The sequence below is a fragment of the Panthera uncia genome, chromosome F2 (genome assembly GCF_023721935.1).
Source record: "Panthera uncia isolate 11264 chromosome F2, Puncia_PCG_1.0, whole genome shotgun sequence".
Taxonomy (NCBI): Eukaryota; Metazoa; Chordata; class Mammalia; order Carnivora; family Felidae; genus Panthera; species Panthera uncia.
Genome location: NC_064812.1, coordinates 36,450,672 through 36,464,897, shown reverse-complemented (window position 1 = coordinate 36,464,897; position 14,226 = coordinate 36,450,672). Strand labels below are relative to the sequence as shown.

General features: G+C 46.0%; 1 protein-coding gene across 1 annotated transcript in view; it reads right to left on the bottom strand.

Moving 5' to 3' along the window:
* The window catches only part of SNX31 (sorting nexin 31), a 69,699-nt gene extending 59,426 nt beyond the window's left edge, over window positions 1-10,273 (bottom strand). The window contains exons 1-2 of the mRNA XM_049633032.1: window positions 10,121-10,273; window positions 9,934-10,008 (exon numbers count right to left, since the gene is read on the bottom strand). Coding sequence (XP_049488989.1) covers window positions 9,934-10,008; window positions 10,121-10,186 — 141 coding nt within the window. The 5' untranslated portion in view covers window positions 10,187-10,273. The remainder of the gene's footprint in view (window positions 1-9,933; window positions 10,009-10,120) is intronic.
* Window positions 10,274-14,226: the final 3,953 nt, after the last annotated feature.

Here is a 14,226-nt window from a genome sequence, read left to right as displayed (position 1 = left end):
TTGAAATGGTAATATTTTAGATATACCAGATTAAATAAAATTAATTTATTAATAACTATTAATTATTAAAACGTCTTTTAATCAGCCTACCAGAAAATTTTAAATTACACATGTGGCTCACATTATATTTCTATTGTGCAGTGCTGGTTTATAAAATTCCTATAAGTCGGGGCACCTGGGTGGCTCCGTCAGTTAAGTGTCTGACTTCGGCTCAGGTCATGACCTCACAGGTTTGTGAGTTCAAGCCCCATGTCAGGCTCTGTGCTGACAACTCAGAGCCTGGAGTCTGCTTCGGATTCTGTATCTCCCTCTCTCTCTGCCCCTCCCCTACTCTCACCGTATCTCTGTCTCTCTCTCTCTCTCTCTCTCAAAAATAAATAAAAATTAAAAAAAAAAAAGGACTGTTTATAAAATTCCCATAAGGTTAACATATGACCCCCATAGAAACCCAGTGAGTGAGGTCCTTCCCATCCTCCTACCCATCTACCCACCCAATTATGGATCCAAGATCACGGTGGCAGTTATTTTTATGCAAGCTAATAGTAGATGCATCAAAAATATGTTTTAAATTAAGATAACCGAAGTGCATTTCCCTTCATTCCAGCCCTGCACTTACAGAGGCAGCTTGAAGATGAGGCCAGCATTCTCTTTATGAGAAAGGAAACTAGTCAGAAATCAGGTTTTAACATCGTGCCTCTGGAGAAGACGGGCTAAAGCTCTCTTACCATAGCCAGTAGCTTAAAGAAAATGAAAGCAGATCGAAGAGAAACAAACGGGTAGGAATTTTAACTCCATGGCCTTTGTCACAAACACAGTGTGTATCTGGTGAATATGCACCTTGCATAGGCCCTAACTTCAAAATACAATACAACCACGTGTCGCCACCCCCATTGCCACCACCCTGGTCCCAACCACTGTCCTCTCTTTGCCTGATTATTGCAGAAACTATACAAGAGTATAGTTCTCTGCTTCTGCCCTTGATCCCCTTCAGTTTATTCTTAATACAGCATCTAAGGTGATATTCTGCAAATGCAAGCTAGGTCACTCCGTTGCCCCCCTCAAAATCCTCCATGGTTTCCTATCTCATGCAAGGAAAAGCCAGGATCTTTACAATGGCCTGGAGCTGTGCCAGTCAACAGGATGACCGCCAGCCACCTGGCGCTACTTACTTTTAAACTTAAATTCATTAAAATGAAATAAACCTTAGAAAAAAATATTTTTAATGTTGATTTATTTTTGAGAGAGAGAGACAGAGACAGAGCATGAGTGGGGGAGGGGCAGAGAAAGAGGGAGACACAGAATCGGAAGCAGGCTCCAGGCTTCAAGCTGTTAGCACAGAGCCCGATGTGGGGCTCAAACTCACAACGCGAGATCATGACATGAGCCAACGGTGGACGCTTAACCCACTGGATTACCCAGGTACCCCAAAAAGGAAATAAAATTTAAAATTCGGTTCCTCGGTTGTACCAGCCACCTTTCAAACACGCAATAGTATTTGAAAGTAGCAAGTTGCAATTCAGTAGCTACTGAAATGGCCAAAGAGCATTTCCATCAGCACCGAAAGTCCTACCAGAGGGTATTGGTTTAGTATCTAGAAAGGTTAGTAACTGCCTATAGGTAAGATACATTAAGTGAATGGATGGCAGGCAGTGGGGGTCAGGGTTTTTACTCTTGGCGTGAAGATTTTCAGATAAGGGAAGCAGGCCAGAACGATCGATGTGGCGATGGATTAGAGTTGGAGATACTGGTAGGAACTCATGTTTAGCTTCACATAGATACAGAAGGTTACATATAGAAATATTTATAGATATGTACACACACACACATTTTCCTTGGTTTCTCTTGCTCCAACTAAAGCAACCAGGACTCCGTGAAGAAAATAGTTGATTTTTAGGACTGAAGCGGGGGATATATAAGAGGGATCTGGAGCATCTTGTAGCACCAGAAAACAAGAAAGTGCTCAAAACAACACCACCACCACAAATCAATGGTGGGTGCATGTCAAAGAGGCACAGAAACAAACTCAAAGAGCAACATGGGCCAGAGATGGGACAACTAAAATAGCAAAAACTAAGGCAGAATTGAAGTATAACCCCACTGGAATTACCCCAGTGATCAAGGTAGTCATCAAGAGTGATAGGTCATGTTGATGGCAGGTAATCTTCCTGTGATGTGATGAGAACAGCACTGACCTCTGTGATCTTTCTCCCAAAAACCCATAACCCCAGCCTGGTCGCGTGAGAAACATCAGAGCCTAACAGAGGAACATCCCACAGAATCACTGACCAGTGCTCCTCGGAATGGTCATTAAAAACAAGGAAAGTCTGGGGCGCCTGGGTAGCTCAGTCGGTTGAGCGTCAGACTCCGGCTCAGGTCATGATCTTGTGGTTTGTGAGTTCGAGCCCCGCATCGGGCTCTGTGCTGGCAGCTCAGAGCCTGAAGCCTGCTTCGAATTCTGTGTCTCCCTCTCTCTCTGCTCCTCCCTGGCTCATGCTCTGTCTCTCTCTCTCCTTCAAAAATAAATAAAAACATTTAAAAAACAAACAAATAAGGAAAGTCTGAGAAACTGACACAGTCAAGAGGAGTGTAAGCAGACATGACAATAAATGTAATATGGTGTCCTAGATGGGATTCCAGGGCAGAAATGGGGCATTAGGTTAACAATAAAGAAGCATAACTGAATTGTGGGCTATAGTTAATAATAATGTATCAATATTGGTTCCTTAACAGTAATAAATGCTCCATGCTAATGGAAAATAAGAAGGGAAACTGGGTGCAAAGATATATGGGGATGTTCTGTACTTTCTTTGCAATTATTATGTAAATCTAAAACTGGTCCACAAAAAGAAAGTTTATTTAAAAAACAAACAAACAAGGGCGGCTGGGTGGCTCAGTCAGTTGGGCGTCCGATTTTGGCTCAGGTCATGATCTCACATTTGTGCGTTCAAGCACCTCGTCGGACTCTGTGCTGACAGCTCAGAGCCTGGAGCCTGCTTCGGATTCTGTGTCTCCCTCTCTCTGCCCCGCTCCTGCTTGCTCACACGCATGCTCTCTTTCGCTCTCTCTCTCGAAAAAAAAATAAAATAAAACGTTAAAAAATTTAAGAAAAAAAAAAAACACCTGATATTCTGGCTTCCTGAAAAACCAGAGGTTCTGGAATCACTGGGTTCACATTCCTCAGGTAATCATCTCCCGAGGAAGCCTAAGCAGTTCCCACCATTTCCCATTGCCTCTCACCTGACTCACACCTCCCATTTAAACTACCTGCCTGACCCCTGTAGCCATCGACTTTTGCAACCATTCCGCCTTTAAATCTGTTAGTATAAAATATCATAGCAACAATTCTTTTTTTTTTTTAATTCAAGGCAGTTTTCCTGTTATGCCAAACACTGTCAAAAGACACCCCAGTTGGAGCATCATCCCAAGCAAGGCTGTTCAAACAACCTGGGATTTATGTACCCTATCTCTGCTAATTCCATTAAATAAGAGCAGAAAATCGTCTTCTTTGCATGCAATTATTTCCTAGCTAACAGATTAAGCGATCTTTAAAAGGCAATTTTCTCCCTAGGCGTGTGTTCATAAATGTCGAAGATGCTCCCAAATTGGTTTGAATCACAGCAGCCTTGAGCCACCAGAGCCGCCTGGGTTTTCCACCAGCAGCAGAGCATCTTGGGGAAGCCCCTATGCCAAGGTCAAGAACTGGGGGAAAAGCCACCGAGACTTAAGGTTCTAGTACCCATCACAGCACAAAAACTCTCCCAGCAGGTTTCACAACCTGAGCTGACTTCTCAAGGAATCTTTCCCCTCCCCTTTCTGATACTGGTCTAAGAGGGAAGATAAACATATAACAGACTGAGTAAAGTCTGCCAAAAGTCAATCATTGACTCCCCAAGTTCAACTCCGTCAAAATATAACCTTTTCTATTGGTCTCAGAGAGCACACAGTTTAGCTATTAAAACCAGTAGCATATTAAGGATTACCTGGCATCAGAGTTTAGCCCAAACACTCTTTCCAAAAACTGTTCAGATACTGAAAGGAAAACACACCTCTTTTATTCTTTTATCATGAGATGTGTTTGTTTGCTTGGGGTTTTTGTTTGTTTTCGAAAGACCATGTTTCAGATAATATATATATATGTATAATATAATATAATATATATAACAATAATATAAAAAAATATATATATATATATATATATACATTTTCAATCCCAGCACAAACTCTGGCACCATTTCTCCATCACACAGCTCTGTCTTTCAACATGAACAGGACTTTACCGGTCAGTGGAAAATATCACCCCCTTCCCCGCTTAGGCACTTCCAGCCCCCCCCCCCCCATACTTATTCCGAAGTGGTCACCCAGGACAATCGGAATTACGGATACAAATGGCATCCTTTCTACTGTCAGTTTCTAATGTTGACTCATCCATCCCGCCTCTCCAAGGCCCCTTGGAAACAAAACCCCAGATTTACCGGATCCAGGGCCACAGTTCAAAGCAATCTGGTCAGTGGCATCTGGTACCAAAGACCATGAGCCTGGAGCTTGTATATTATCCCATTTGTTCATCAAAATAGCCCTGTGAGGTAGATGATCATCGTCACCATTAACATTGTCATCCTGCCACCTTTATATCAAGGTTATGTGACAATCACAGTAACCTGAAGCTCAGGGAGACGAAGTGACTTTAACCAAAGTCCTACAAGCTACTGAGTGGTGGATTTTTGTTACTTTTTCCTTCTCCCCTCATTTTTCTCCCTTCTCCCTCCTTTCTCCCCTGCCTTCTCCTCCACCAGATCTCTTTTGAGCATCTACTAAAGAAGGATTCTGTGCTGGGTATACTATGCCAACGGTCCTCATTCATTCCTTCATTTAAATATTTGGGTTTTGTAACTAAATAATCAGGGGAAACAAAATATCTGCACGAAAAGAGGAATATGACAAGATCTGAACACAAAGTAAAACAGGAATCAGAGAAAGGCATCTTGTGAAATCGAGGAGGACTTTCCAGAGGAGGTGAGGCTTGAGATGGGTCTTGAGAAAGGGCTGGTTGCTAACCAGTGGGCCAGAAAGCAGGGGTCTGCCCAGGAGGGGGAAGTGAGGTAGATAGAGGTTATGAGTGGGCCAACCTGAGACAGAGAATGTGAGTAGGGAGAGAAGAAAGGACCTGGGCTGGGTCAGCAGCTGGCAGGGAGGAAAACTAAATCAGCAGATACGGGCTCACCAAGCCTTCCACTGAAGGATCCTTTGCAAGATTCTGTGGCTCGTGCCTATTGCCGTATCTGATACTAACAGAACATTTGCAAAGAGGCAAGCATCCTTTTCATAGAGTCCAGTGTCACTTACACAGGATGGCCTCATCCTTAACACTAGGTCAAAATGAGCCAGTTGAACGTTTCTTTCACAGGTCTCTTTAAATCCCTTTAAGGAAGGGGGTGTAGGCAAGAGCAGGGCATAAATCCAACCGGTTTTATGTATTCAAAGGCACAGAAAGAAGTCAGTCAAGCAGTTCACATGGCAGAGAGATGAGTAGCACTCAACAGCGGAGGGGCGAGCTGCCAGACCTTGAAGGAAGCTCACCGAGGGACGAGCCTGCAGGCGATGACTTCAGAGGGCACCATTCACAACCGACATCTTGAAAGCACAGCCAAGTTCAGTCTTCTATGCGTTAGCCTCCACGCAACTTGGCGGAGAAAGAGCAGGGGCCACCTCACCTGGGCGGGCGCCTCTCCTCAATCCCAAAGTTATCCAATATACAAAACAGAAATCCAATACTTAAAGCCAAAAATCCCACGTGCTGAAGCACCGTCTGCCCTGTATGTACCACAGTGAGTGCATGGCATCTAGTGGGAACTTAGAATAAATGAACGAATGAATCAGTTAATTCTTTAAGGTGAAATTTCTGTTCTACCAGGATGCAGAACTTCCTGGGAAAAATACCAAACCCACACACAGATGGGGCCTTGTTTTGTTTCCTACTTATAGTATTTTTGTATTAAATCAGATTAAGAATTCCGAGCCATTTCACATCTTCGGTGGAATAAGAACAAAATCTAGCTGAGTGGTGCCTGAGAGACGTCCCCCAAACGTTCTGCCTCCGACGTCGGGTTGCCAGACAAAACACAGGACGCCCACGTAAGTATGTCCCAAATACTGCACGGAACTACTTCGACCCAAAACTTCTTTGTTGCTTACCTGAAATTCACATTTAGCTGGGGAGCCTGTGTTTTTATTTGCTAAATCTGGCAACCTTACTCAGACGATCTACACAACAGGATTGATTAATGATGACGAGTGCCCTGCTGACCCCACAAAGGCTTGCTAGGCAGCCTGAATAAAATCCCGTGCCTGGAACTCTGGCAGAAAGCAGATCTTGGTTGCCTGGGGCCAGGGGTGGAGGGAGAGGTTATCAAGGGCAAAGGGGCAAGGGAACTTACATGCAGAGTGCAAAAACTGTTCTTTGTCTTGATTGTGGTGGTAGTAACATATACATTTACCAAAATTCACCACACTGAACACCGAAAATTGGGAGTTTTATTATGTTATCCCCAAATAGAGTAAAAGCTTGTTACTTTAAGACTCCATTGTTTTACTGATACAATTTATTTTGTTAACTGCAGTAAGAAAACCACAAAATTTAATGGGTCGGAGCAGATACTGGAGATCAGATCTTGGCTCCAATACTTACTAGCAGTTTGGCTTTGGGCAAGCTGTGCCTCAGTTTTCTCATCTGTTAAATGGGGCTAATCATAATCCTGACTCATAGCGCTCCTATTAAAATGAAACGTGCTTTTACATACAAAGTTCTTGGCGTCAACTTTAACACACAGTAACTGCTTGCTGTTTTAAATTAATAATACCAATATTCACCTAAGTTCTAAGTAGTTTTCTTTTTAATGAAGTCGTTCCTGTAGAAACAAGGAAAAGGATAAGTTGCAAGGTATATGACAGTTGGAAACTAGATAAAGAAATCTCCACTTTCAGATTGTGAAAAATCTGGGAAAAATATGAAGTATTAATTAATATCTACCCTGTACCCCACATTGGGTACCAGGCTGTGGCTATTCAATATTTAAGAGTCCACTGTACTAACAGTTTGTTTTCCCTGGCTTCCAAAACAGAATAAAAGTCTACTCACTTTATGGCTCCGCTTGTGAACCTACAAAGACTTGACAGGTCTTAGTTTTTCTGAAAACGAGCATTTTCCCAAGTCTGTTGGTTAAGGAGGGCCAGGTTCAGGAATTCCTCAAGCCTCGCCATCAGTAAGTGTTTAACTGAACACGTGCTATGTGCCAGGCTCCGGGAGAAAATGGCCCCTACTCTTCACAAGTAATCTGGGAAGTTGACACCCATAACCACCTATTTGCTTATTATTTGATGAAAAAATGGAAGGTCAGAGAAGAGGTGAGGTGACCAGCCAGGAAGCAGTCAGTCAATTCCACACCCTCCTGCTCCTCACGGCTGTCTCCTGCTTTTCACACTGTGACGGCAGCCTGCCCAAGGCCACCCCTCGTTACAGAAGGCGGATTATTGGGCAAGAGGACACATCAACTTCCTCCGCCAAATGCCAAACACACCTGTACTTTCTCTTCCCTTCAGATCTCCATCTGCCTACCTCAGCAGTCCTCCCAAGTCCCCAGACACATTTTGGTCACAAGTAGCCACTCATCTTGCAGAAGTCTGAATCCATGCCCTTCCTCATGGAGTCAGCCAACCGTCATTCCTGAGCACCTGCGGGGGCACAGGCACCTCAGCAGGCGGTAGCAACTCAGAGATGACCACACGAATTAGGTAACGAGCACATTAAAGCTGTTTTATGTGGAGTCCAAAGAAACTTCATCCTACCTTGGAAAATGGACTTTCTTCCAGCGCCCGCTGATGGGAGCAAGAAGCGTCCCTGCAATGTTTGCAACAGTAAAACATGGAGTTGAGACCTGTCCTTCAACAGAAGGCAGTTAAAGGAAATGTGTTAAATGCTCGCTAGAAACCCAGATTGCCTGGAAGGATTCTCCCCCAAATAGCTGTTGCTTGGGCAACTTTGTTTCTTGGCTGTTGTTGTTGTTGTAACTTTTATTTAAGTAATCTCTACAACGAACCTGGGGCTCAAACTCATGACCCTGAGATCAAGAGTCACATACTCTTCTGACCGAGCCAGCCAGGGGCCTCTTTTCCTTCCTTCCTTCCTTCCTTCCTTCCTTCCTTCCTTCCTTCCTCCCTTCCTTCCCCAGGGGCCTCTTTTCCTTCCTTTCTCCCTTCCTTCCTTCCTTCCTTCCTTCCCCAGGGGTCTCTTTTCCTTCCTTCCTTCCTCCCTTCCTTCCTCCCTTCCTTCCTCCCTTCCTTCCTCCCTTCCTCCCTTCCTTCCCCAGGGGTCTCTTTTCCTTCCTTTCTCCCTTCCTTCCTTCCTTCCTTCCCTTCTTCCTTCCTTCCCCAGGGGCCTCTTTTCCTTCCTTCCTTCCTTCCTTCCTTCCTTCCTTCCTCCCTTCCTTCCCCAGGGGCCTCTTTTCCTTCCTTTCTCCCTTCCTTCCTTCCTTCCTTCCTTCCTTCCCCAGGGGTCTCTTTTCCTTCCTTCCTTCCTTCCTTCCTCCCTTCCTCCCTTCCTTCCCCAGGGGTCTCTTTTCCTTCCTTTCTCCCTTCCTTCCTTCCTTCCTTCCTTCCTTCCCCAGGGGCCTCTTTTCCTTCCTTCCTTCCTTCCTTCCTTCCTTCCTTCCTTCCTTCCTTCCTGTATATGCTCTTTAAAATCAGGATACAGGGGCGCCTGGGTGGCTCGGTCGGTTAAGCGTCTGACTTCGGCTCAGGTCATGATCTCACGGTCTGTGGGTTCAAGCCCCACGTCGGGCTCTGTACTGACAGCTCAGAGCCTGGAGCCTGTTTCAGATTCTGTGTCTCCCTCTCTCTGTGACCCTCCCCCGTTCATGCTCTGTCTCTCTCTGTCTCAAAAATAAATAAACGTTAAAAAAAAAATAAAAAATAAATAAAATAAAATCAGGATACAACCCCCGCCCCCAAATGTTTTTAATTAAAAAGAAAACATGCACGGGGCACCTGGGTGGCTCAGTCGGTTGAGCGCCCGACTTTGGCTCAGTTCACCATCTCACTGTCGGTGGGTGAGTTTGAGCCCTGCATCAGGCTCTGTGCTGACAGCTCAGAGCCTGGAGGCTTCTTCGGATTCTGTGTCTCCCTCTCTCTCTGCTCCTCCCCTGCTCACACTCTGTCTCTCTCTCAAAATAAATAAAGATTAAAAAAAAAATAAAAGAAAAAGAAAACATGCATGGAGGCAGAGGGAGGGTGAATTTTATTTCCAAACTTTCATTTACTCCTCTAACCCATTTTGGAGACTTGGAACTCTTCCTTATTAGGACAATAAAACCCTTTAGAGCATGCTAATAAATCAGGCTGCCTCGCAAAGAAAATGCCCCACATCAGAGGGAGAAACTATAGTGGGAAACGGCCTCCGGTCTTGATCAGTCATTTGCTTCCTGGGTTTCCAGCCTGCCGGTACTTGAAGCCTATAAATACACTCATTTGAAAACAAAAATACACACACCTTTTCAAAGAAGCCTAAGACACTCTGGGAGAGAGAAAATTAAATACCGATCTATGTACAAGATTCCTAAGACTATAGCTCCGTCTAGATTTAGTGTGCTCATTCTGAACGGGGACATAATGCTGGGGAAGAGCTGAAATGCACCCAGCCAGCGGGGCTGCTGGGGGTCGATCACTGGGCTGGAAAGCGGTTGGGAGAATCACCTGAGCCAATTCCCTCACCTCCCAGCTGCAGAGGGTTAGGAGCGGTAACCTATATAAACGGAGCTGTAGGGCGAGCGTTACCCAATCGATCCTTACTCCGACCCCGCTTCTCAGGTTAGGGGCTTGGAGCGCTCAAAAGGTCCGGTGTCTTGGGGCGCGCTTTTCCTCACCTGCCTCGAGCCTGCTCACCTGTTCGTTCCAACGGTGCAGCTGGCTGTAGCGCACCCTGCAGAAGAGGTACCCGTCCAGGTACACGGAGTACAGCTGCAACACGGAGACAGAGCGGCTCGGATTAGCTGAGCGAGCAGGTGAGCCCTCGCCCCGTCACGTCGCCGACCGTCTCCCCGCCCGATCAGACCCCTGGTCCCCCGCGCACCACGTAGCGGCCCCCCAGAGCGTCCGGCCGCTGCTGGGACACCGGGATGCAGAAGTGCATCTTCATGACTCTGGCGGGGGCGGGGAAGGGGCCTCGGCAAGCCGAGCCGCGGCGGCGAGTCCGGGCTCCGGGGAGCAGAGGGCGGCAGGTCTGCAGCGGCAAGGGAGAGTCGGGACCCGCGGCGGCGGCCGGGGCGGGGCTGGCACCGCCCCCTGGTCCCCGCCCAGCTCCCGCCCAGCGGTCGGTCCCGGGAAGGTGGGGAGCCGCGCTCGCAGAAGCCGGACCTGCCAGCGGCTCGACCCGGGTGTGTGGACCGCTCCCGGCTCCTTGGCTGGAAAATCGTGCGTGGGCGGGTGGATCGCTAGAAGCCTTCTGGGGAGAAGGTCCTAGGTGGTCTTCAGATTTTCATAAGAACCCACAAAAGCTTAAAATCGTTGCTCCAGCCATATAGATGTCCTGTCCAGTGCCAAGCAAGTAAAGACTCCCCCGCCCCGCCCCCAACACCTGGGGAGGGGGAGGGGGAAGGGGTGGTAGGGGAATGTACAGCGAGGAGGAGTCGCTCTCTCCAAGTGTCCATTCCAGGACCCCATTCTGACTTCCCTGGGTGGTCGGAGGTCCCATCCCCCTTCCCTGGGCCTGTCCTGTGAGGGGGAGTGACGGAGCGACCGACCGATCCCGTGCAGACGCGCCCTCAAACTCAAAATGTTGATATTTTCTCCAAGTAGGTGCCCCCCCCCACCAGGATTAAAAAAAAAAAAAAAAAAAACTCGTGTCTCACTACCTGTCGACAATGCCCACATGCAGTGCACTGAGAATTAAGATTCTCAAGAAATCCTTAAATCTAGCAGTTGATCTTTAGCGTAGTTACATTAGCCTCCGTTTGTTGTGTTAACAATTTGTTAAATCGGGGCGCCTCAGTGGCTCAGTAGGTTAAGCGTCCGTGGGAGTCTTGGCTTTGGCTCAGGTCCTGATCTCCCGTTTCCTGGGTTCCAGCCAGGCATCCAGCTCTGTACTGACCACACGAGCCTGCTTGAGATTCTGTCTCCTCTGTCGCTGCCCCTCCTGACTTTCTCTCCCTCAAAAAAACCCCATAGAACTTTAAAAAAAAAAAAGAAAGAAAGAAAGAAAGGAAAGAAAGAAAGGAAAGAAATACTTTTCCCACTAAAGTACCAGAAACCTCAACCACTGTGTTTCCTTAATCTACCGGAAACCTTATCAAATGGGCTTGGCTTGGGTCTCTCCTGGTCCCCGGGAAGCCCCGGCTTTAAATAGGTGCCAGCACCCAGTTAGCTGGGTTTCTATAAACGCTGTGTTCTCTGGACTAACCATCCCAAGTTCTTTCAACAATCTTTCATCTTCAGTTGCTGTGTAAAGCAATCCTCCTAATTCCCTTATTTTAGTGAAATGAGGATAGAATTTCCCCCCTCCCCCTTCCCGCCATGGTCACTGGGGCCGAGGGATGTTCCAGGCACCTGTGTGTCTGTCACTGGGTAGGTGCTGGGCTGCCTCCATGGTTCCTCCTGTTCGTAGCTCTCCTAGCTCTTGGGGGTAGACATCAAGAGCAACATCCTTTCCAATGACAGAAAAGGCCCAGAGAGTGCAGTAACTTTTCCACTTGTTTTCCCCATAGGTCTGATTGGTTTTTTTCTAGGACTCCGTGTATACCACTGAAAGCCCTTTAAGAGGCAAGTCCTCACTGGGGGAGAGCTGAGTGCCCAAAGGGGGAATCTGAAACCGGGGAGAGAGACCCCACACTTGCCCAACACCCGTTCTTTCCTGCATGCTTGACGTGTGCCAGGCTCTCACGTACATTGCACCATTTAACTTCCCCAGGCACAGTGAGCTAGGAACCATTGGTGGGAGGCCTTATGGAAAAGGAAACTTGCGGCCATTAAGTTAGGGAGACAATATAATGTAGAGACGAAGAGACTGCAAATGGAATTCCTATCCCAGCTCCGTGGCTTCTACTTAAGGGCCTTGGACAAGTTAATGGACCCTTACATTGCATTTTCTTCCCTTTAGGAAATTGTGTTAATAAGCGTATTCAAGGACTTTCAGTCCAGGGTAGATGGGCCTTAGGGTTTTTCCCCTGCCGGTGGGCCATCTCTGAATGGGAAGGCCACACTACACCAAGACTACAGGTGTCCCTGTGTGTCCCCTGGGGTACAGGCTCATGAGGTTGGCTCTGGGGTCTGGCCCAGTCTTCAGGACAGCAAAGTGGAGCCCATCCTCCTGGGACTTTTCTTCAACCTTTTTGGGGCCTGGCTCCACCTCCAGCATAGGCCGAAGGGCCATTTCCTTCCTGCCACCAAGGCTACCCTGAAGCTGAACTGGGCAGGACTAACCTCTGTGCGAGTCCCTGTCTTCTACCTCCAACCTCTGCTCCTGACCATCAGCTCTCATTCGCTCATTCAGTTAACATTATTTTTTTGCTAGAGTATTATATCTTTTTTCCAACTTTATTGAGATATAATTGCATTTTTTTTGTTTATTTTTGAGAGCAGGAGAGAGACAGCGCTCAAACAGGGGAGGGGCGGAGAGAGAGGGAGACCCAGAATCGGAAGCAGGATCTAGTCTCTGAGCTGTCAGCACAGAGCCCGACTCGGGCTAGAACCCCCAAACCGTGAGATCATGACCTGAGCCGAAATCAGATGCTTAATCGACTGAGCCACCCAAGTGCCCCGAGATATAATTGACATATAACATTGTTTAAGTTTGAGAGGTACATACGGTGTGATGATTTGACACACGTGTATACAGAGAAATAATTATGGTAATACATTTATCGCCTCACATAGTTACCATTTGTTTTGGGATTTTTTTTTTTAACATTTAAAATAAACTCTTAGCAACTTTCAAATATATACTATTAACTATAGTCACCATGTTGTACATTAGATCCCTAGACTTCATTCATCTCATAACTGGACGTTGCTACCCTTTGACCTCTATTCCTCTGCCCCTAGCAACCACCAATCTACTTTGTATGAATTCAGTTATTTTAGATTCCACATATAAGTGAGATAGTATATTTGTCTTTCTCTATCTGATTCTACTTAGCATAATGCCCTCAGGGTCCATCTATATTATTGCAAATATCTGCATTTCCTTTTTTATGGCCAAACAATATTGCTGTGTGTGTGAATAATAATCCTGTGTCATATTTTCTTTATCAATTCATGCATTCATGGACACTTACGTGGTCTCCATGTCTTCACTCTTGTAAACAATGCTGCAATGAACAGGAAGGTGCAAATACCTCTTTGAGGTATGATTTCTTTTCCTGATGCCTAGAAGTGAGATTGCTGGATCATATGGTAGTCCTATTTTTAATATTTTCAGGAACCTCCATACTGTTCTCCACAGTGGCTGCACCAACTTCCATTCCCACCAACAGTAAACAAGGGCTCCCTTTTCTCCACACTTTGGCCAACATTTCTCTCTTTTGTTTTTGATAACAGCCATTCTAACAGTGTGTGGTGATCTCTCCTTGTGGTTTTGATTTGTACTTCCCTGATGGTTAGTGATGTTGAGCACCTTTTTATGTACCTGTTGGCCTTTAGAAAATTAGTAAACCTTGAGAAAAATACCTGTTCAGGCCCTTTGCCCATTTTTTAAAAATGAAGATAAATGACCTAAATAAAACATGTTTGTTTCAGGTATATAATGATTCAATATTAGTAAATATTGTGAAATGATCATCACAGTAAGGCCAGTTAACATCCATTACCACATACGCTTAAAATTTTTTTCCTTGTGATGAGAAATTTTAAGACCTTCTTAACAAATTTCAAATATGCAATACAGTATTCTTGAATTTTTAAAAATGTTTTAATGTTTATTTATCTTGGAGAGAAAGAGACTGTGCATGAACAGAGGAGGGGCAGAGAGAGTGGGAGACGCAGAATCCGAAGCAGGCTCCAGGCTCTGAGCTGTCAGCACAGAGCCCGATGCGGGGCTCGAACCCATGAACCTTGAGACCATGACCTGAGCCAAAGTCGGCCGCTTAACCTACTGAGCCACCCAGTCACCCCTAATAATTATGCAATACAGTATTATTAACTATAGTCCCCATGCCGTGCATTGTATACCCAGAATTTGTTTTA